Source organism: Vespula vulgaris, chromosome 1 (genome assembly GCF_905475345.1).
Source record: "Vespula vulgaris chromosome 1, iyVesVulg1.1, whole genome shotgun sequence".
Taxonomy (NCBI): Eukaryota; Metazoa; Arthropoda; class Insecta; order Hymenoptera; family Vespidae; genus Vespula; species Vespula vulgaris.
In genome coordinates this window covers 16183275-16207050 of record NC_066586.1, presented here as the reverse complement: position 1 = coordinate 16207050, position 23776 = coordinate 16183275, and the positions used below count along the sequence as shown (strand labels likewise).

The 23776-nt window shown below is 35.3% G+C and overlaps 2 protein-coding genes across 3 annotated transcripts; one reads left to right on the top strand and one right to left on the bottom strand.

Annotated features, from left to right (window-relative positions):
• Positions 1 to 10264: 10264 nt before the first annotated feature.
• Positions 10265 to 15398, top strand: LOC127062721 (cytochrome P450 307a1-like). The gene is made up of 3 exons (XM_050991409.1): positions 10265 to 11557; positions 13129 to 13920; positions 14022 to 15398. The coding sequence occupies exons 1-3, from the start codon at positions 11155 to 11157 to the stop codon at positions 14351 to 14353; spliced, it is 1527 nt and encodes a 508-aa protein (XP_050847366.1). The 5' UTR covers positions 10265 to 11154; the 3' UTR covers positions 14354 to 15398.
• Positions 15399 to 16707: 1309 nt separating this feature from the next.
• LOC127062713 (facilitated trehalose transporter Tret1-2 homolog) lies at positions 16708 to 22118 on the bottom strand. Of its 2 annotated transcripts, XM_050991397.1 has the most exons (6): positions 21764 to 22118; positions 20998 to 21125; positions 20581 to 20640; positions 19001 to 19136; positions 18537 to 18856; positions 16708 to 18326 (listed from the first exon to the last, which is right to left on the bottom strand). In XM_050991397.1, exons 2-6 carry the CDS (start codon positions 21028 to 21030, stop codon positions 17346 to 17348), a joined length of 1530 nt encoding a protein of 509 aa, XP_050847354.1. In that variant the 5' UTR covers positions 21031 to 21125; positions 21764 to 22118; the 3' UTR covers positions 16708 to 17345. The 2 variants fall into 2 exon arrangements, with proteins under 2 accessions (XP_050847354.1, XP_050847346.1); XM_050991389.1 differs by having other exon boundaries at positions 20998 to 22118.
• Between the last annotated feature and the right edge of the window lie 1658 nt (positions 22119 to 23776).

Below are 23776 nucleotides of genomic sequence, written 5' to 3'. Positions count from 1 at the left end.
TATCGATTCGAGACGGACAATAAGAATGAAAGAAAAAGAAAAGAAAAAGAAAAAGATTCGAAAAACGTTGAGATCAAATGACTGAAGAGGATCGATCGATCGATGAAAAAAAAAAAAAGAAATAGAGAAACTAGGTTGCCGATAAAGGATGAGAAGAAAACTACTTCTTTTCCTTTCTTTTGTTCTCCTTTTAAAAAATGAGTTACTATACGATTAATTTCATTAAAGGGAGATGATGATGAAGAACAAAAAAAGGAAAAGTGATAAAAGAAGAAGAAGAAAAAAATGATAGGATTTTTGAAGACAGAAGGAAAGATCGTTATTCTATTAGTCGCAAAAGAATCTTCTACATCGAATAAACATACACGGAAGGATCTTGAAAAACGAGTCGAATCGAGATCTATCTATGTTCGAGTAATGTTCTCTCGGCAACAAAGAGCGGGGTCAAAATGGACGGTTAAAATTCGAATTCGTCGAAAATTTAAATCGCCGTAGGTACGATTTCGAGAACATGCGATTCTCTATTCGACCTCCCGCGCATCAGGATATCGGCGAGCAGGATTTATGTGCATTTTTATAGCGAACGCAGCTAAATCCTGCATCTTTAGAAGGTACCTCACGTGTATCTCGATTCTCTATCGAACGCCCACTTCGTGTTTTAACTCTGCTCCTCACGAATTTGAAGAATTTACAAAGACTAGATAAGTGGTGTATGTATGTACATACGAGGTACGTTGAGATAAAAAAATCGGTTGTTAAGTTTGATGGAATCTCTTCGAACGGGGTTTCGAAAGAAAGGAGACGTTAGGGCGAAAAAAAATTCCAAATTATTCTTTCTCATGGATGACCGAAAGTTCGAGGCTAAATGTCTCTAAATTTAGGCAGATGCACCCAAACCACGTGGATTTGAATAGCAAATATCGTCGACATCGTCGATATGTCGTCGTTGCTGCATCAGAAGAAAAAATCGGCGAATACATTTTCGTTTTCGTATAGCATCACTCTTCTTCTCCCCTATTTTATCTTACAGGAACAAAAATATTCCTTTTTCGTCGGGACGAAATTTCGTTTGAAAATACTCGACAACGTTTTAAGTAACATCGCTATCTTTCTACGATATACATAGTCGAACTTATTTTCATGGATATTATGCTAAAAAACGAGAATAATTTTTAACACATTATCTTTTAGCCTTGGTCTCGACGATTGTTTCTTTTCAAGGAGACGCGTGCGCAACTGCGATGCTGATCTTCTCGATGGCTCGTTCTTGTCCTAGGTTTTGGAGGAAACCAAGATACGAGCCTTGAAGTCTCCTCTCTTCTTCTTTTTCTTCTACTTTGTCTTCTCACGATAATCGCGCCACGTGAGCAAATTCCATCAGTCGCACGACTCTAACACGTGCGACCATTCCCGAGAAAAGTTTTCATTTTCTTTCTTTTATTATTTCGAAGAGAGAAAGAGAGAAAGAAAAAGAGAAAAAGAGAAGAGAAGAGAGAGATTATTTATGTTACATATTTTTAAGAATAAATGTATTTCTTAGAACAAAACATTTTTATTAAATGGTATCAACGGTTTAAACCGATTCTATTACATATATTCAACAGTTTTGAAGGTCAACTATAACCGTATCATTTATTCCTAACTCAGTGGACATCTTCAAAATTATTTCAAGGTCTATTTTTTATTTAAAACGATTTGAAACGAAAAAGATTAAACAGGGACGAATAGAATGAAAAAGGATACCACCAAATAGAACCAAATAGGACAGAATGACATCGAATTAGATCAAATATTTTATCGAACAGAACCAAATAGGTTCGACAACAAACGAATGGGATTGAAAAGGACAGTATTTGACCGAATAGGACGGAAAAAATTGAATAGAATCGAGTTGATCCGAACAAGATCAAAAAACATCCTAAATAATCGGAACAGTATAGAACAGAGTCGGTTTGATACAACTCCTCTCTGTTCGGTTCGGATCAGCTCGGCCTGGTTCAGCGTGACCCGGTTCAGTCTGGGTTGGCCTGGTTCAGCTCGACCCTGTTCAACCCAAATTCAACCCGGCTGGTTCGGTTCGCCTAACCTCGGTTCGGATCCATTTGGTTCAGTTTGATTTGACATGGCTCTTTTTAGATTTTTGTTCGAAGTTTTGCTCGATGTCCTGTTCAATAATTTGTTCGAGGGTTTGTTTGAGTTTTTATCCGATTACAATCCGAAGTTTCCGAACCGAGCTGAGATGGATCGTGTCGAGCTGATCCGACTTAAACCGAGCGGAGACGAGTCGTGTCGAGACGACTCTGTTTCATCTTATTCGATCCACTAGGATCTTCTTTGGTTCTCTTCAACTCTTTCTATCCTATTCAATCGAATTCTATCCTTATTTGTACCATTCGTTTCTTTCCGATCCTATCCGATCGAGCCTATGCAATCTTATGCGATGTCATTCGTTTCTATTCGCTTTTGTTCGATAATATTTGATCTTTTGTTTGAAACTTTCTTTTCAAGAATGTATTGTTTTTATAATATTCAAATATCCACATTTAAAAGAGTTATCTTATATATAGTATAAAGTTTATATACTTTATATATAATATAAAAATAAAAATAATAATCACACATTTTCTGTTAAATATTATTTATATCGAATAATATGAAGAATAGATAACTATTAAAGTAAGCTGTGTATGTATTTGACACTTCTTTCAGATATTAGTCTAGGAACGACGTTCATTACGTGACGTTTAAAACGCGGAAGACGTTCTCGTTCGATCGATCGTAAAATTGTGCGAATAAATCGGCGATCGTAGATCAAACGATGGACTTTCCTAACGAGCGCGTCTGTCGAACCAAGTTCTACTCAATAGACTAGGACTCGTCTAACCTGAACGCGATCCGTTTTTCTGGCAGATCCAGCGGCTAGCGAGCGGAAGACCAGTCCGCCTAGTTCGATCCAAGTACTTGGTCATGACCTCGGATCGATCGACGAGTAGTTGCGGCTGGTTGCGTTTACAACGTTCTTCTTCATAATCAATGATTTCATCGAGGATCGACGAAACGATCAAGATCGAAATCCTTCAAGTGTTTCCAAACTTTTATTTTCAATTTAAAAGAGGATCATTAAAATGAATGATCTAAAGAGAATTCAATTATTTTATATTATATATCTATTTTTTTTTTTTTGGTTATTGTCACGTCATAGCTACATTTCCATTCTTTTTTTATTCTTTTCTTTTCTTTTTTTTTTTTTTTTTTTTTTTTTTAATATGCAGTTGTTCGATATTGGTGCTACTACGATCTTGCTACCATTAATTAGACATAAATATTGTTAATATACTTTGTAATCTAAATTTTTCTTTACGACGATCATTTGAAAAATTTGCTGCTTTTCTTTTTTCTTCTTAATGTAGATATGATTATCTAATTAGAAAAAAAAGAAGTTAATTAAAACACGCTTACATTGCAACGAACGAATTTCTTAGAATGTCGAACTTCGCACGTCTCTCTAACGCTTTAGTGTTAATATAATTCTAATGAAATAGAAAAAAATTAGCAAAACAAATAACTAGGATTGCTTTAAAATTCTACGAGGGTCGTTTAAAAATTTCAATGGATTTGGTTTCTTTTTTTTCGCTTTAAAATGTATTTCGCTTCAGGAATAAAATTTATAAATATCCAAAAAAGATACGTCACCTATGATTAACCCAAGGAGTATATACATCGAGCTTTTGTTTGTCCTTGGGCCAAAGGTTTTTTTTTTTTTTTTCAAATATTACTTCTAACACGCTGTACTCTTCCGAATGTCCTCTTTCTCTTAATCTTTCTCTAAGAATCAGTATTCTATCGATCGTTCTACTTCTCTACGTTGTTTTTACCAATCTCGGCATAGAAAACTTGGCGATTTCATAGCGATCGTCGAATTTGTTTAAAAAGCATCACAAGCAATGACATTCGAAAAAGAGAATAGCCTTGGCGGAACCTCGGAAAGACATTATGCGCCGATAAATCTATTCAAATTCACTCGACGACTCGCTCAGTGTCCTACGTCCTTTACTTGACACACTTTTTCTCGCAGCTCTAAGGACGAACGAACGAACGAACGAACGAACGAACGAACGAACGAACGAACGAACAAAGAAAGAAGAAGAATAAGTTTGAGAGCCAAACAAGATTTGAACAAGGGAAAGGAGAATTCTCTCGTCTCGTTGAAACTGACCCCGGATAATTTCCCTTTTCGTTAAATACTATGCAACTTAATCGCGCAACCATAATCGTTTCTCCTTATCGCGAAAGTTAGCGCCTCGCGGTGAAATTAAATCGCGAAGTGTAAACGCGACATTCAAACGAGAGAGGCCAGCTTCCGAAAACCGGTTCGTAGTCGCTCGTCTTCGTCTTCGTCGTTATCGTTCGTTGTTGCTTCTTGATCCTGTTTATCATCGTCGTCAACATCGACGATCGAGGACCCGTTGCGTTAACTTCTTGGCCAAAGAAATCGACACGGAAGAAGTGTCGTAACCAGGACACAGATGGATCTTTATCCTGATCACGGTACAGGTACATACATCTCTCTTTATATAGAAAATATTAGGAATAAAAAGAAAACGATAAAAAGTTAAAGAAATAAAGAGGAAAGGTTAATGTTCTCGCTTCTGTTTTCGTTCATTTAAAACTTTTCCTTATCGAAATAATTATATTTCGATAAAATGTTTCATTAAGATATCTTTATAATATAGTCATAATTAATTCGCGTGATAATCGATAAGTGTGCCGTTATTGAACATACTTTGAAATTAATTGCGATAAAATGGTACTTATTTAAGAATCAATTTAATATATGTTATTTAATGAAATACCTTTAATATATCATATAAATATTTTGTAACGATAATTCCTATTTCGCATAATTATTATCTTGACTAATATATAATAATAATAATTAATTGAACGATTTATAGATGAAAATTTTGTAAGCATATAGAGGTCGAGAAATAGCGTTGCATAATATCTGACGAGCAACGAACTCATGGATGACCATCTTTCAAAATACACGGATAAAATAATCAGAACGATATCGTATGTATTGTATATGTTGATCGGTAGGTAGGTGAGAAAAATGATGTAACCGTTATCATTGAAACGGAGCAAAGTTGGCAAGGGGATTGGCGTAATCGTAGAGAGATTTCGATCGAAAGAATCCGTGTCATCTGTGTCGGAGAGACGACGGACGCATAAGACTAAAGAGTAGAGAGTAGATCAAAGAACAGAATAAAGTAGAAAAGAAGATTAAGAGAAGAAGAGGAGAGACGGAGGAAGATCGGCTGACTTCCGAGACAGAAAAAACTTTTACCTTCGATCAGCATCAGCATGTCTAACGTACTCGTAACGATGTCTTCGTTGTTCGTAGAACGTGCAGTTAGAAGAAAAAGAAGGAGAAGGAGAAGAAGAAGAAGAAGAAGAAGAAGAAGAAGAAGAAGAAGAAGAAGAAGATTTGTAGTCGTAATCGTAGTTCGTAGTCGTAGTCGTTGTGCTTAGATTGGATTAGAGGTAGATTTAGATGGGCACTTCCATAAATGTATTCGTCGCAAATTTTGCAAGTGCATATTTCCCGAAGCCCGTCTTCTCCGTTCTCGTTTCTTCTCGTTGCGTTATGTATGTAGTTATGTACAATACTTATGTAAAAGGTGCCTCTGACCGTTAGAACGCAATGCACAGCGACCGCTAGATGCAGATCAACGTCACCGCCACCGTGTCGGGAGACGTCGAGTTTGCGGCGCGTCCAAACGCGGTAGGAAGAGTGGGACGGAAGGGAAACGAGGGCCGCCGTTACATTTTCAATAATTTCTTATGTAACTCGTACTCTCTTCTTAGGCGGAACAACGGTTCGATCGACTCGAATCCAGGACGATCGATGAAAAGATCGAGAGACCAGACTAATCCTTTTTTTATCGATCCTTTTTCGATACTTCTCGTCGATCGTCGAAAATTTCATCAAAAAAGAATAAAAAAGAAAGAGAGACAGAGAGAGAAAAGGAAAAATATTTTACAAACGACAAAAATATATTTCTTTCGTTCGTCTTTAATCGGATAACCTTGATTTTTGGCTATTATACTTTTACTATCTCCTAATGGATGATCTTGAATATCAAATATCGTGGAGTCTTATCGACGTCGATCTCTTAACAGAATACTACGAATATATCTCTCGTCGAAAGATGTTGAAGTACGTAACAGATTGGAACCTTTAGACGGCAGACGTCCGGTCTGCTTTCGTTCGCTGATCGAAGCGGTCGAATCGATCGAATCTCCTCCCCCACCTCTATCATATACGGTTCGCACTCGCGATCTTGAGATTCCCGCGATCCAAGGCGTTCCTCTTTGAGGAACAAGCGAGACCGTCGTGTCTCTTGTCTCTTCTACGAATTTAACCAGCTATTCTTAGTAATATCGGAGGGAAACCGAGAACGAATGGATCGAACCTTGAAAGATTTCTCTCTCTCTCTCTCTCTCTCTCTATATATATATATATATATATATATCCTTTTCTCCCTGTATTTAGAAAACTTTAAAAATACATCTTTTTTCTCCATCTTTCCATTTCGTCCATTCATTCTCATAATATTATTTCGTAAACGTACTAATTGATCGTCGTTATTAAACACGAATTGTATGATTACAATGTAAAGAAGAGATATGATGGAAATGAAAAAAAGAAGGAATTAAATGTTGAAACCAAACAAAAAAGAAAAGTAAAAAGAAAATCTCTATCGTATAATACGATATTAAATCTTATCGAAATTATTGACATTTCACATTATAAAATACTATATAACAATAGAACAATCGTATCGGCTTACTTCCTAGAACGTGCTCTGTGGCACGCTCGAATCTCGCGGGTGCAAAGTTTAGCGCGTCATCGCTCGTCTCTCTTTCTAACGAGTGGGACGGCACTCTCGTATCCGTGCTACGAAAGCGAAATGAAAAATTCTAAGCGTAGCCGACAAGCCTCGCTCGCGATGGAGTTACTCCGACGAGGTCGATCTCGATACCAGTGAAGAAGGAACGAGCTTCTCTCTCTCTCTCTCTCTCTCTCTCTCTCTCTCTCTCTCTCTTTCTCTTTTTCTCCATCTCCTTCTCGACTGGAAAGAAGAGAAGAGCTTTCCCGTTATGTACCTCTCTCTTTCTCTCTCTATCTCTCTCTCTCTCTCTCTCTATCTCTTTCTCTCTCTCTCTCTCTCTCTCTCTCTCTTTCTCTCTTTCTCTCTCTCTCTTTCTCTCTCTCTCTCTCTTTCTCTGTCTCTCTAAGTTGATTTCGAGCTACCCAGGCAGAAGCCGGTACCGCTAGCTTCCCAGAAATCGACTCTCGATAATACCTCTCGATACGGATGAAGTAATCTCCTACTGTCGCGAGTGAGAGGGAAAAAAGGTAGTAGCGTGGGGTGCCGCCAGTGAGGGAGGAGATGGAGCTGCTTTAAAGGAGGCAAAGAGAGGGAGCCCGAGTACTTACGCTCGAGCGTACGACTATCGCACGCACCACCGCGACTCATCTTTTATTCATCAGTTCGAACGAATTCGTGGAGTATACTTACTCTTGCTCGTCCAACTTGAGCACGCTTCCTCTCTTGCGTCGCGAGTCTTAAACGTAAACGAAACTACCTTCCTCTTCTTCTTATTCTTCTTCGTCTTCTTCTTCGTCTTCTTCTTCGTCTTCTTCTGCGTCTTCTTCTTCTTCTTTTTCTTCTTCATCTTCTATTTCTTCTTCTTTCCCACATCAGCCTGAAACTAACGTTTACGCCAAACTAAATTTACACATCGATTCCAATCGTTTCAGGATTTCCTTTTGACAAATTTAATCGATGAATAAACAGGAAATATCTCTTATGATTTGCGATTTCACATTTCGTTTAATTTACTTACGAGATTAGCTTTGATATTAGAAACGTTTTTGTGTATGACATATTTATATTTAAACTTGTATCGACGAGATTTTATCCGTTTGACCTATCAATCGAATCAGAGATAAAAAACAAATTTCTGACGCTTTGCGATTTATTTCATTATCATTGGGATTAAATTCGATAACAAATAATTGTGTATACACTAACATTTATGGATTCCCAAAGCCTACTTGAAAGATAGAGAAGAAATTTCCGAAACGATTTAGATTAAACACTCAGATTAGACAGGTAGATTAGATTTGTTAATTAGTTTTATATAAAAATTGAAGAATTTTATTAATCCAGATTTAAAGTAGATTTGTTAATTAAGTTCATATAAAAATTGAAACCTTTCTTGGATTTAGACGAAAGATAAAAAAAGAATAGAAAAAGAAAGGAAAAAAGAGAGAGAGAGAGAAAAGACCAATTTTTTCAATATACCTCTTCGCAATCTAATTCGTAAAAAATCGAGATTAGAAATACGATGTAGTATGTATTTCGAATATCTACAAGAGATTTTGATATCCAAAGAAAATATTGTATAAAATATCTACCTATATAGAAACTGGACCCATCGAAACTATCTTCGATCGTTCGAGAACACTCTCGACCTCTTTTTCTCGGCGCAATTTCAAGAAATCCGATGCCCCGATCTAGAATCGACTTCCGCGACAAAAAGTAACGTTGCGATACCACCTTTCTCGAAGAATGATCGAAACGAGCTTTTTCGACATTCTTTCTAATCCTATCTATACTGTCTATGTTAGTTTCGAAGAGTCGTATTTTCATCGAAGGACCATCAAAAAGAGAGAGAGGAAGAGAGAAAGATGGAAGGAGAGAAGAAAGAAGAAGAGAGAAAGAGAGAGAGAGAGAGAGAGAGAGAGAGAGAGAGAGAGAGAGAGATGATCGGCTGCTGGACACGCATTCATTAGCTTTCTTCTGCTCGAACTCGAACGGGCTCGCTCGGTGAATGGATTTGGCCGACTGACCGTAAGGGGACCGTAATATTCTTGCTCATTGAGAGTCAGTCTAGTTTTTACGTCTGAACGCGTCTCGATAGTCGAGCATAGACTTTTCATCGTGCCTTCTCCCTAAACTCCCACCGAAGTAGGCCATGGTTCCTTTCTTCTTCGTTATTATTATTATTATCATTATTTTTATTATTAATATTATTAATATTATTAATATCGTCATTATTATTTTTCATCGAAAACTCAAGAATATTGTCATTCGTGAAAGATCGATAAACCGATCGATATTGCACGAGATAATCCTTCGATTATGAATGACGTCATGGTTTTCTCTTCGAAAGAGAGACGAAGTCTCGTCGATCTCGAATATTGACGTGCGTCGTAACGATTATGTAATCCATTGAACATCCTGCAGAGACGGACTTTGGATTCAAGATCGTTCAATTTTCGATTCGATCGAGATACATAAGAGAAAACTATCAGAAAGAGAGAGGGAGGGAGAAAGGGAGGGTGGGAGGAGAGGGAGGGTAAGGAAAGAATCTCGTAGATAGACGACGTCGATTGTGTCTTCATAAAAAAAGAAAAGAAAAGAAGGAAGCAGGAAAGAAAAACTATTGTTTAGGATCAGACAAACGGATCGGATTGAATCGGGGGATAATCGGTCTGTAAGATTTCAAGCGTAAATTATCGTAGAAAAAGATTCAAATTCGTAGAAAGTAGGTCGATATGGATAGTCGTGTGCATCGAATATATTAGAAAATTAACATCGATAACTAATATCGCGTATTAGGATAAAAATAACGTAGACGATCCGCAGAAAGATAATAAGAATAAGAGGAGAGAAGAGACTTTCGAAGAAAAAGCATCCTCCTTTTCCTTCGGCCTTCCACCCCGCATCAAGATCGTCAAGGCGTCTTACAGGTGCACCGAAAACGGCTTTCTTGCCGCGCGAGATTCTCCGGAGGGTCCAACCTCCGAAGAAGGGTCCACGATGAGGAGGAAAGAGAGAACCGAAAAGAGACGCTGACTCTTCTCTCTCTCTCCTTCTCTTTCATTTTGTCTCTCTCGCCTGTCACCGTTTTTCCACGCGCGCGAGCAAGATTAACGTAGAGAGGCACGTTGGGAGGTGAAGGAGGGTGGCGGTGGTGACGATGGTGACGGTGATGATGGTGGTGGTGGTGGTGGTGGTGGTGGTGATGGTGGTGGTGATGGTTGTGATGGTGGGGGAGATGGACTGTCGCAGCTGCGAGAGCCACCTTGCCAGAAAAGCCGATGGCACCTTAAGGAGAGAAGTCAAGGGCAAGAAGCGTCCCTTGGATGGGCCCTACGGGGCCCTCCCCACTCAAACGACTGCTCGATCTTGACTCGTTCCTCCTTCTTTTCCACCTCCTCCTCCTCCTCCTCCTCCTCCTCCTCTTCGTCCTCCTCCTCGTCCTCCTCCTCGTTCCGTTTCTCTTCGTCGTCTCCGTCTTCGTCTTTGTTTTGATCAGGAGAGGGTGGTGGAGAATCTTCTTCCCTTTACCCTCGGTAATCGGTCTTATTCATCAAATCCACGGCGTCGATCGGCGTCGCTTCGGTGTTTTCTCAAAATCGGTCCTCGCTTTTAAGGACCGATCGACCCAACGTTTGATCCAACGATCGATCCAACGATCCATCGATCGATCGGGGGAGCAAACGAGTACGCGAACAGACAGGCGATCCCGTGTGCAGTGTACGAGAAAGACCGTCCACCTCCCCTGCCTCACTCGCGTCGTCTCTCACACCAATCCATATGTATGGGGTTGAGGCACAGGCGACGCAAATGTGCTGACTACATTACGCCGCTATATAAGATAGCCGGGCACTAAGATCCCCACAGACCGAGTCAGATCGGCAGACCGTTCACAGACGGACTCCGGCAGGACAACACACGGCCTTAGACGGCAACCACAACAAACGCGCCGATCCTTTCTTCGCTCTCTTTAACTACTTGCTACGATCACCGAGGACGAGAAAAGTAGCCGGTCTGCCAGAAGCTAAGATCTCCGCAACCCGAGCGAAACGTGTCCACGAGTGTACCCGCGCCACACGCGATACGCCGAGCCGGCGAACTAACGCGTTTCCTTTCCTCCTTCTTCTTCTTCTTCTTATTCTTATTCTTATTCTTACTCTTCTTAGTCTTCTTATACTTCTATTTCTTCTTATTCTTATTCTTTTACCATTTGCATCTTCTTGCCAAGTGAAATATCGTGCGTGAGAAAATCGAAGACATGCTGTCGCTCAGCCTGACGACTTCCTTACTTATCGCTGTCACCGTGCTAGCTCTCATTCTTATCCTGATCGATCATCTTCGATCGGAAAAGGCTAGGAAACGCGAGAAAATTCTTTACTCGGAGGGATCGTTTCTACCAGAACCACCTGGTCCAAAACCTTGGCCAATTTTGGGATCCCTTCATATACTTGGACGTTACGATGTGCCTTACAAAGCCTTCGCCGATCTCGTCAAGGTCTACGACAGCCAAGTGATCAAACTTAAGATGGGATCGGTACCTTGCGTCGTCGTCAATGGACTCGAAAATATTAAAGAAGTACTCTTCACCAAGGGACCGCATTTTGACTCCAGGCCAAACTTTGTTCGGTATCATCTACTCTTCTGTGGGAACAAGGAGAATTGTGAGTTTTTTTTCTCTCTTTCTACTTACACTTTCTCTCTCTCTCTCTCTCTCTCTCTCTCTCCCTACCTTCCTCCCACCCTCTCTCTCTCTCTTTCGGATCAGTTTTCTCGCGAAATTATTGAAGAACAATTTTCCCACACGTGCGTGATACATCCACATTAAAAATAAAAGATAAATTCTCATCTCGTCGTAAAGAAAGTTATAAGAAAAAAAAAAAAAAAAAGGAAGAAGATGAAAAATTCGCTTTCACGAAAACACGCGTCAATGACAGATACGTCGATCGAGCGATGACGTGATATGAGAAAGAAAGAAAAAAGAAAAAAGAGTAAAGTTGCTGATAACGCAAAACAACGTTCGTTTGTTGCAGTAATAAATTCGAGTCATAATTGCAAAAAAAAAGAAAGAGAAGAAACATACTTTTCTTACAAAAATAATTCGAATGGATTGAAAAAAAAAAGAAGAAAGAGAAGAAATGACGAAAATCCGTGAAAATCGAATCCATCAACACCTTCCTTTTGGAACGGCCAAAAACTCGTTCCTCATGCTAACGACCTTGCTACTATAGTACGCGACACGTGAGCGATCCGGTCGGGCCACGCATACGAGTTTGCGTTCTCGCGAGTTACCTATCAGCGAGGAGTAAAACTCGTGTCGAGTGTGTAAGCGTTGACGATCCTCCCCGAACGAACGCGCGACGAAACTCGTGCTAAGGTCGACCGTCGAAGCGGTACCAAGTGCAAGTACCACTGCCTGTTAGAGGTCACGCTACCACTTTCACGCGTTCCAGCCTCGTAACGAGTTCCCCGCTTGTAAACAGGATCAAGGCTGATGATGTTTCGTTCCTCGATATCCAACGGGAAGATTCTCTCTCGTCGACCTTAATTTTTTAATTTTACGAGAATATACGAAAAGATGATTTTAAAAAGGATTATTGAAAACTCGATTAACAGGGACGAGGAAGCTTATCTGCAGGAAACCGGGTCACACTTCCTGTTCTCATCTCATTTCGTCCGATCTCGTCTCTTCTCTTCCCTTCTCTTTCTCTTCTCTTTCTTTTCTCTTTCTCTTTCTCTTTCTCTTTCTCTTTCTCTCAGTTGCAATTAGTTCGATTTCGAACGATAATACACGCTTGGCATATCGTTCGGTTAACCGATTGTAAAACCATTACTTTCTGCCGAGTAGGCTCAATCGTAAGGCTTAGCTGTTATTTTAGCGTCGACCTTGCATTTCCGCGTACTCCGCGATCGATTCGCCGTTCGAAAAGGAGGACGAAAGAAAGAAAAAGAGAGAGAGGGAGGAAGGGAGAGGGAGGAACACTTGCGTGTACGCACATTTTTCCTTTCTACTGGCGAAATTTCGCAAACGGCCGATCGACGCGATTCTGGAGTAAGGTCAAGTTTAATGTCAAGTGTCGATTCCTTCTCCGATGACGCTCTCGTAAATAAAGAATCGTGAAGCTTGGGAAATATCCAAATTGAAGGAACGACTTTCCCCCTAAAATCTTTATTTATTTTTATATCTTTTCTTTCGATTATTTATTTTCTTTTTTTTTTATTTATTTATTTACAGCTCTTGCCTTTTGCAACTGGTCCGAGTTACAAAAGACTCGTCGAGAGATGCTGAGAGCTCACACGTTCCCGCGTTCCTTTACGATGCGTTACAACCAGTTGAACGATATAATAGGTGCCGAGTTGGAAATCATGATGGATCATCTAACTTCGTTCTCGGGAGCAAGCGTTCATGCCAAACCGCTCGTTCTTCACACCTGTGCTAGCGTCTTCGTGAAATATTTCTGCTCTAAGAGTTTCACGTTCGAGTACAAACCGTTTCGCAGGATGGTAGAAAATTTCGACAAAGTATTCTTCGAGGTTAATCAAGGTTACGCTGCTGATTTCATGCCTTTCTTAATGCCACTTCATCAACGAAATATGACTAGAATGGCTAATTGGAGTCACGAAATTCGTCATTTCGTCGACGAAGATATTATTGGAGAACGATTGGACAAATGGACGTCTCTCATACCCGAAGAAGATTACGTCGATTGTCTGATAAATCACGTAAAGACCGATACCGAACCAACTATGACTTGGGACGTGGCTATGTTTGCATTGGAAGATATAATAGGCGGTCATTCGGCTGTTGGCAATCTTCTCGTGAAAATTTTAGGATTTTTGGCGACTCGACAACACATTCAACAAATGGCACAAAGAGAGATCGATTCGGTTGGCATAGAGGAGAAATTTGTTGGCTTGGGAAACAGATGTTTGATGCCTTACACCGAAGCTATCATCTTGGAAGCTATCAGATTGATCGCCAGTCCGATCGTACCTCACGTGGCCAATCAGGAGAGTTCCATAGCAGGTAAATTTTCATTTCCAATCGTGAATGTTTCTATATTTATATTAAATGATTTTTTATATTACATCGTTTTTGTTTTCTTTTTTTTTCCTTTTTTTCTCAAGGTTATAGAATCGAAAAGGACACGTTCATTTTCTTAAACAATTACGAATTAAATATGTCCGAAGAGCTTTGGATCTCACCGAAAGAATTCATGCCGGAAAGGTTCCTTCGTGACGGAAGACTTCACAAACCGGAACACTTTTTGCCATTCGGAGGTGGACGAAGATCGTGCATGGGTTATAAGATGGTTCAGTATATAAGCTTTGCGACGATTGCTACGTTATTGAAAAACTTTACGATATTGCCAGTAGATAAGGAAAGTTATAAAGTACCGATCGGTACTTTGGCACTGCCAGAAAAGACCTTTCATTTTCGATTTGTTGAAAGACGGTAGAAATCTAACACGAAAACGTAATATTCTATCTAGACTTTCATCAGAATCCTTTATCTTAATTAGTCCTCGATAGAAACGAGCTTTACAATCTCTCTCGTAAAGGAAGAATAAAAAATAATTCGAAAGTGAAAGACAGAGAGAGAGAGAGAGAGAGAGAGAGAGAGAGAGAGAGAGTTGCCAAAGAAGATTCTCCTCTGACGTAAGATATCGAAAGGAGGATCTAATGAAATTCCTTTAACAATCGAGAGAAGAATCTTCCTATCGACGAAGTTTTACTAAGACTACTACAGATCCAAAAGAAAGAAAAAAAAAGTCAACAACAAAAGAACAACAAACCGAAGAATTTTCACTTCGATCGGACCATATTATATCAACAATGAAGATATTCGATCTTCGGTATCGAGAGAGCTTTACTGACATTATTAGATCGTTAAGATAGCAAATTTGATCGAGCCATCATTGACACGATCATTACAACGATAATTTAGAAACGAGTCTCGTCAAGTTGATACGAGGATTGAAAATAATCGTGATCGCTTATTCAAAGTGTGCTTCTTTCTTTTCTTTTTTCTTTTTGTTTCCGTTTTTTTTTCATCTTTCTTTCTCTTTTTTTCTTTTTTTTTATTACTTGTCCTTTAAAAAATATCACATTTCAACGTATCTATAGTATTATTGAAGAAAAATAATTTCATTGTTAAAAGATCGAGATGCTCGGGATGGAACGATCTTACTCTTACAAGGAGACTCGTTTCGTGCTCGTCAAGTTCGTGCCAAATCGCTAGCCAATCCTGACAATGAGATCCTGGCTTAGCTAATTTTGTTTAAAGAAATCGTCACGTATGTAGGTACGAATTTATCCTTCGATAACATTTCGCAAGACAAAACGTCCGATAGTTTCAATTTTGACTTTACTATCGCAAAGAACGTTTCTCTTATCCTTTCTATCAATTTCAATTAAAAGAAAGATCAATGAAGAAAGACAAATTTTAATGAAATTAGAATTGTCGATAACGCTCGACGACGAACTCGTTTATCTATTTCTCTTTAATGGATAATATTCAAAGAAATACAGAGTGAGCCAAAAGTTCTTGAATGTATTGATCAAAAAATTACTAATCTCTAAAGTTTTACAATTTGAAAAGAAAAAATTTGACCCGGAAAAGTTTCGAAGAAAATACAAAAAAGAAAAGTAACAGGCTCAGCTCTGTATACAAACTCTTATCAAATTAATTAGTGAAGATCTACAAGTTCGTATATCTTTCGATCGTTCGACTATTATTATAAAATACATAACCGATTATTTCGCTATCGATGATCTCGAAAAAAGAAGAAGAAGAAGAAAGAAACAAAGGAAACAAAAAAAAAACAAAGAAAACAAAGAAAAAAAAAGAAATGAGAAAAGATTAATTATCTTTCCATTTATCGCGAAATTATAAATTCAAGATCGATGAAAAGAGAACGCGTTTGTAAGTACGTAACCGTAATGTATATCACACAGTACCTCGCCATTTTTTTCATAAATCGTCGATCAAACTTCATGACGCGGGGTGCAACAAAGTCTTGACGTTCGTTTCTCCTTTTCGAAAAAGGGGCTCTCGTCGATTTTGAAATAGCACCTTGTAAGAGATAATTTATTCCTAGTTCTCGCACGCGAACGGCATATTATCGATTACGATTATTATTACTCTTTTAATTAATGTTAACGTTTCTCAATGTTATCGTTATTATCGCTTGATCTGCTATTATCATCATTATTATTAGTACTCGCGAGTATCGTCGTCACCTTTCCGCCACGCACACACACACGCACACAGACATCCTTCTACCCTCCCTTTTTTCCATCTTCCATTCTCACCCTTCACCCCCATGCCCACATCTCCCACCTTCCACAATCTTCAACGCGTTTCAACACATTAAATTGTACATTATTTTGTGTTTGTTATTTAATTATCGTGATTGTTACGACCTTTTGTTAATTTATTATTTAAGATTTTAATAATAAAATAGAGAACAAAGATATGTGACATTCCTCATTCTTTCATCATTTCACATTACTATTATTAATGTTAGTTAGTATTAATTAATTAAAATTATATTAAAACACATTCGAAGCAGGTAATTTATTGTTAGTCCTACGTCGTTTTAATATCTTTAGCCTAATGCCGGTAACGTAGTAATAAATCATTTCAAAATCTTAAGTTGAGATCCGCGAACGTGGTTCTACATTATTTTATCCATTTAAAGAGCAGTACTCGCATATAATGTGATCGTCAACTATAGACGTTTGAAAATCATACGCGTCTTTCAGAAAGTAGTCTCGCCGGCTACGAATTTTTTATAAAAAAGACGGAAAAAAAATATAGAAAACCTTTATCTCGCACTCTATACAATCGTATAAATATTCTTGAAACGTAAGCAAACAATTTTATCAAAGGTTTAGATAATTACAAAAAAAGATCTTATCTTTAAAGTACATTCGTCTTCTTTATCAGAAACTTATACCGTATTTGTCGTTCCGTCTAAGGTGTGCCTATCTATATAACGTGAGTTTGTTCAAACAACTTCCTTCGTAAATATTTTCTTCTTTGATTGACGATTAATTAACTATGATATCAAATCAATTGCAAAAAATTAGCTCTACAAGTTATAAAAATGTTTCGCTAAGTTAAAAATACTTGATTTCTTATGTCTATATGTATATATATATATACACACACATATTTACTATCTTATCATCTAAGCAATAGATTATTATTTACTTAATATAATGTCTCAATCAATTACATATTAATATTTTCTTTTTTGACAATTAGAAAGGTTTCTTTTATAATACTTCGACGTTGTCGGTTGAACACAAGAGGCGAATCATTAGAAAGAAAATTAAATTAAATTAAAAGCTTCCATCTAATCAGCCAGGAATATATGTATGACAGAAAACTTGGATTAGGATATGAAAAATGAGACTCTCTTCATAAATTCCTCCGATTGAGATCTAAATCTTATTTGTGTTTCCATTTTTTAACGATATATTTTCGATATCGTTGGAGAGTATTACGACTGTATCATTTATTTTCGAAATATTTTCACTTTTTTTCTTTCCGAACATATCCTCGATCTCGTTCAAAGATTTCCCTTTGGTCTCTGGTAAAAATAATAGAACAAAAATTGTCCCAGCTAGGGAGACGATCGCATAAAAAAAGAAAACACCATGTTTCCCCATATATGACAACATATCCGGATAAATTTTCACCGTTATCGAACTGAATATGTAAGTGATGCAAGTAGTAAGTCCAGAAAGTAGATCTTTCACTTTGCTAGGATAAATCTCACCGATCATAGCGAAAGGAATCGATAAAAATCCTAAGGTGCTTAAAAAGATATACATTAAAATGCAGATAGCTGGTACGATACCGTTATCATTTATAACATATCCTTTATCGATGATGAACAGATAAATCGAGAGTGATGCCATGAAGAAGGTCATACCACTTCCAGAAATGATCGAAGGAATTCTTCGGCCATATTTTGAAGAAAATATTGTGATCAAGAAACTACCGAGCAATCGTGTTCCTCCTATAAAAACTGCTCCTATATAAGGATCTAAAGTAACACCAGCACTTCGAACTATATCTATCGCGTAATAGATCGTCACGAATATCCCGGAAAATTGTTGGAATAAAAAGTACATCAACATTATTATAAACGGTATAAGAGCGTTCCTCTTAAATACGTGTTTCAATACGTTCTTATTATTATTTCCTTGTTGATTCCTTGGTTTCAGTTCTAAAAGAATATCCATGGTTACTGGATCATCCTTTGATATACCACGAAATTTTTTTAATATCTCCAATGCTTCATCCAAACGGCCACGTTCTCGTAACCATATAGGAGACTCTGGTAGTATTAACAGGATTAGTGCAATCGATATAATAGGAAAAAGAGCACACATCAGAGCTATTAATCGCCAATCATCCTAAAAATATTTGATTGCTAAATATCTGTATTTATATAATTATATATATGTATATTAGGTTTAACAAGAAAAAGATATATAAAATTAATAGAAAACTTTTTAATATACCTAATGTATATTATATATATATAAATAAATAAATAAATAAATGTAGTTAGATATTAGTTTAAATATATCGATTAATTAGACTTTCCTACTTTTTACAAATACCTTTAATATATAGCCAAAAACATAAACGATCAAAATGCCCAAAGCAATGAAGATTCCAGTCCAAGTTATCATAACACCTCGCCATTTGACGTTAGCAATTTCACCAGAATAAACAGTCGTTGAAACAGAAGCTAGGCCTGTACCGATCCCAGAGATTACTCTACCTATCAATATCTGTTCGTAGGTGTTAGACATGTAGATTATTATCCAACCGATGAAAGAGACTATCGAAACGATAAATAAAGTTAACTTTCTGCCGTGTCTCATAAAAAAACTCGATAGAACGCAACCGACCGGTGTACCCAAAGCAGATGCGGTAGCTGTAAAATAAATAAAAAAGAAAAAAAGACTAAAAAAGAAAGTAAAAAGCAAAAATGATCTTAAGTTTCTCTTTAAAGACACTTAAGAAGTATTCATCCGTAAGCTTCTTCTTTTAAAATTAAATGTCAAATGTGAGAACCAACCGATCCAGTTCGCTTGATTAAAATCTATCTTCACGTCACTGGACGAAGACATCAGTGGCCCAAGTACTACTGCACTGTAACCAAATCCCATAGCTGGTCCAAGTACAGCAATATTTGCACTAAAACTCATTAATATCTGGAAAAAAAGAAAAAAAAAAGAAATGATAATAATTAATATTGTTTGCGTCAAGAATCATTATCATCCGAAAAAAAAAGAATTATAGTAATCTATAAAAAAAAATTATGACGATTTACATAACTACATAGACGTAACTCACGTATCGAATTATCAATAAGCAAAGCTAGATATTAATGCGATTAGAATAACTAATTATAACATTTTTCTATGTTTTCCAGCTTATATTTATAACGAAGAAATTCTCTAAGAGAGAGAAAGTGGGAGAGAGACAAAAAAAAATAATACAAAATTAATGAACGTAATTAAATTATTTTTAACACGCTGAATACTGCGTTTTTAAAATTTCTTTTTTATAACATTTAAAAGATTAAAAATATATTTAAAAAGTATAATCTGAATTTTTATGTAAATTTTATTAACAAAAAATTATGGAATATATATACTTATTAGAGAAGATTAGAAATAGATCGATTTATACAAAATCAAAGTATTTAATCAAAATTAACTAGTAAAATAAACTCGAATAAAAAAAAACAGATGTCATTTTCTCAATTATAAATTATCTGAATCTTAACAAATCGCATTAAATGTTTTAATTCTTGTTAAGAATTAATATGAATAAATCCGACTGATAGACATCGATAATTACGTTACTCCTTGAAATTTCAATGAAGGATTTACATATTGAAAGTTACTATAAACACGGGATTCGATGGAAAGAGTTATATAAATGAAACTACATGCTTACTGTGCTATGTCTCGTAACAAAAGTGAACGTATCTCGTATGTTTTGCAATTATTAGTCATAACTCTAACCGAAATTATAGAAATAAGATAACATAGAATATAATTAATTAAACTTGTAGATATAAATATTCTGACAAGAAAAAATAAAAGAAGAGAAAAAATAAATAAAAAAGAATAAATAAATAACATCAAATTTGTACGTTTAATAAAAATTCGAAAAATTTTCTCTTTCTTTAGTTTTCGCAATTTTACAACAGAAGAAAAAAGAAATTGCGAAAGATAAAAAAATTATGAATGTAGTCGTTGTATTTACAAGAAAAAAGAATAATCGTTTTACGACTCGGTTTATAAAATAATTTATGGATCGTACGAAAAAATAATGTTAATTTTATTCTTATCTTTAACGATGAAATTAAATATAGAGAAACTGTATTTTAGGAAAGATAAAAATGTTAATAGAAGTTATACTCGAGAATGTTTATATATGTGATCACAAATTCGATATATATATTTATATATGTATGTATATATTATCTTATTGTAAACAAAAATTCGATCAAATACTTGTGCGATTAAAAATCGATTTATGTTTATGGAGTTTATGGAGTTTATGCAGTTTTTTATTATGAAGGAGAATTAATTGGAGAGATTGGATGCATTGTTTTTATTAAATTTGGTCGATATTTCATCTTACCTGATAAATCACACCTCTTCTTTCGCATTTCTTCATTTCTTCATCGTTTCTCCATTCCATCTGAACAAATATTTAAAAAAATATAAACAAAAGAACTTATTATCCAACCTATTTCTCATTCCTTCATTAGCAGTAGATATAGTTTTCGAAGAAAGATATATATTTACTGCGACATGTAAAATATATGAAAACGTGACTTCGCTGATTATTAAAAAATATTTATGATAATAAATGACACGCACAAAAAAAAACAAAGAAGAAAAAAGAACGATAAGACAAATTGTTTTTACACAAATATATTACGCACGGGCATATTATTCGAATCATATCGACATAGATATAATCAATCGAATATTAATTAATATCGATTATTTGAAATTATAATGATATATAATAAAATAACTGTCTAAAAAATACCTTAATATCCATCGATAAACCATTTCCGTTCATGATATGTCAAATATCCTCTTCGTTTTCCAAACTTTAATCGTTTTCCAAACTTTAATTGCAAACTTTAATTGTAAGATTTGTAAGATTTTCAGTAGCTATATCGATAAAATGAGATGAACGATCACGTTTTACACGTGTGTATCATAAAATAGAATAAGAGATAGATAGAGAACATAAGATAGAAAGAGAGAAAGAGAGAGAGAACGATTAGATTTTATTTAATCTCACTGATTTATCATCTCTAGTCACATGCAATTTTAATTGTATCTTACCAAAAAAAAATTGTCTCTACTTTATCGTTATCTTTTGCAATCGAATGAAACAATTTATTGGAATTTACTGACAAAAAAATATATAATATTAATTTCTTCTTTTTTTTCTTCTCATCAATCGACCGATATAGATATCTTTATTTTTATAGTTGACATTTGCGTCACGATCATTAAAAATTTGAAAATTCAAGGAAGATTACAACGAATCCATAAAAACGAATATGCATATGTCAATAATAGAGAGTTTCGTTCATCGAAAGAAGAAAAAATTATTTTTTGAATTAAAAAAAAAAATACATCATAATTATTTCTAATTTTAGTCCATATTCAAACTCGAACTTTGATAATCACGTATTAATACTATCTGACACTTCTCATTTAATATCGATATCCGTCATCGTAGTAATAAAAATTTCTCTCTTTTTTCTTCTTTTTCTTCTTCTTCTTCTTCTTCTTCTTACGTATCGAAAATGGTTTCTTCTCGTTCAAGAATCACTTTGTCACAGTAAATCGATGAAATAGAAATTTTTTCTTTAGAATTACGAACGAATGGAAAAAAATGAATTTTTCTCCTCCTTCTTCTTCGTCTTGTTCTTCTTCTTCTTCTTGTTTTTAGTTTATCCCTTCTTCTCTTTGTTCGAACAAAACTTAAAAAACTAAAAAACAAAATTTAAGAAAAATAAATTTCGAATACAAATATTTTTGGTCGATGAACGTTACTCAAAGACTCGTTATCGACTGAAAGCTCTATTGGTTTTATCAACTACACCAGCTTCTTTATTAAAACCAAGTCTCCGTCATCAGAGCGCGCAAACATTGTATGAATCTCGTTACGAAGAGAGAGAAATAAAAAGAAAACAAAATAAAGAGAAAGAGAGAAGAGGTAAACGAGTAAATCCCTTCCACGAGAAGGAACGATATCAAGAAATAGAGAAAGAGGGAGAGAGAGACAGAAAGAGAGAGAGAGAGATAAGTAGATAATTATTATTTCTCCACTTCTTTGAATAAATTAATACTCTTATATAAGTAATCTAATCGGTTGAGAGAGAGAGAGAGAGAGAGAGAGAGAGAGAGAGAGAGAGAGAGAGACACTTATACTACTAGAGCATACGTATATCAGATAAAAAAATAGTTTCGCTTGTTATTATGAAAACATAATCTTTAATTGAAGAAAATAATAGAAAATGGATGAATGAGCCATCTTCTTATCTCATTTCTAATAGATACTCTATACATTATATATATATATATATATATATATATATATATATATATATGTACGTTATGGACTAAATGATCAGTTCTTTGTATAATGTCTAGTCATTATGAATAATAAAAACCAAAATCGGATCTGTAATAAATCTCATGTTGCTTAACATAATTTATCACATTAATGTTTCCATTAATTATCATCTGTTTGGGCAAAGTGATGATAACGATATCTTTTCGACAGTATTAGAAATGGCAGGGATTAGGGGTGAAAAGAAAAAAAATAATTTTCGTATAAAATTACAACATGGGTGCGCATTACGTTTAGTATCAAATTTGAAATTCATGCGAAAAGTTTAATTTTGTGTGATATTTCAATTTCTTTTTCATTTTTATTTATTTTATTTTTATTTTCTTTTATTTTTTACATCTGTATAGAACTTTCTAATATGTATATATTTAAAATTTTTAAATTTATTCTTAAAAACTTCACTTTAAATTTATGTATATAGTATTATTATGTATTTGCATAACAATAGAACGATATTCTTCTACGATTCTATTAAATTCATCGCTAATATAACTAAGATCATAGCCAGATAAATTTATTTTTAAACGTATACGAACTATTAAAATTAACTACAGGTTTGGAAATACTTTTTACATTTTCGTTTATTTTAAGTCGTGTGTTTTTCTTTTTGTTTTTTAATCAAGTTACACAAAAATCAGACTGCACGATCGTTTCAGTCATTATTCATAATGATCAGACATAAATATCGTTTACCCTATAAACATATACACATGCACACACGTGTATACATATAGATTTACCTTTCGTAAAGATATCTAATATCAGAATAAAATTTTGCAACCTTGATTTTGAATCATCGCTCGATATATCATCAGTATCTTTCTAAATATCGTAAACAACATTCGTTAGTTAGTAACACGTGAATGTGACCTTAGAAAGTCTTAGATGGATTACAACTGTGTTATTACTAATTATAAGTTAGAAAATTGCATCACACTTGTCTAAGAAGATCAAAATATTAATTCGCTAAACAAAGATACTTTATGAAATTTCAATATTCTTGAGTCAATAATTATAATATATATATATAATAATTAATATATATATATAGTAATATATATATATATATATATATATATATATATACTATATATATATACTATATATGTATATATGCCGTTTTATGTTTTTGATTGTATATTGTAATCGAGTATGTAAAAAATTGATAGTATTT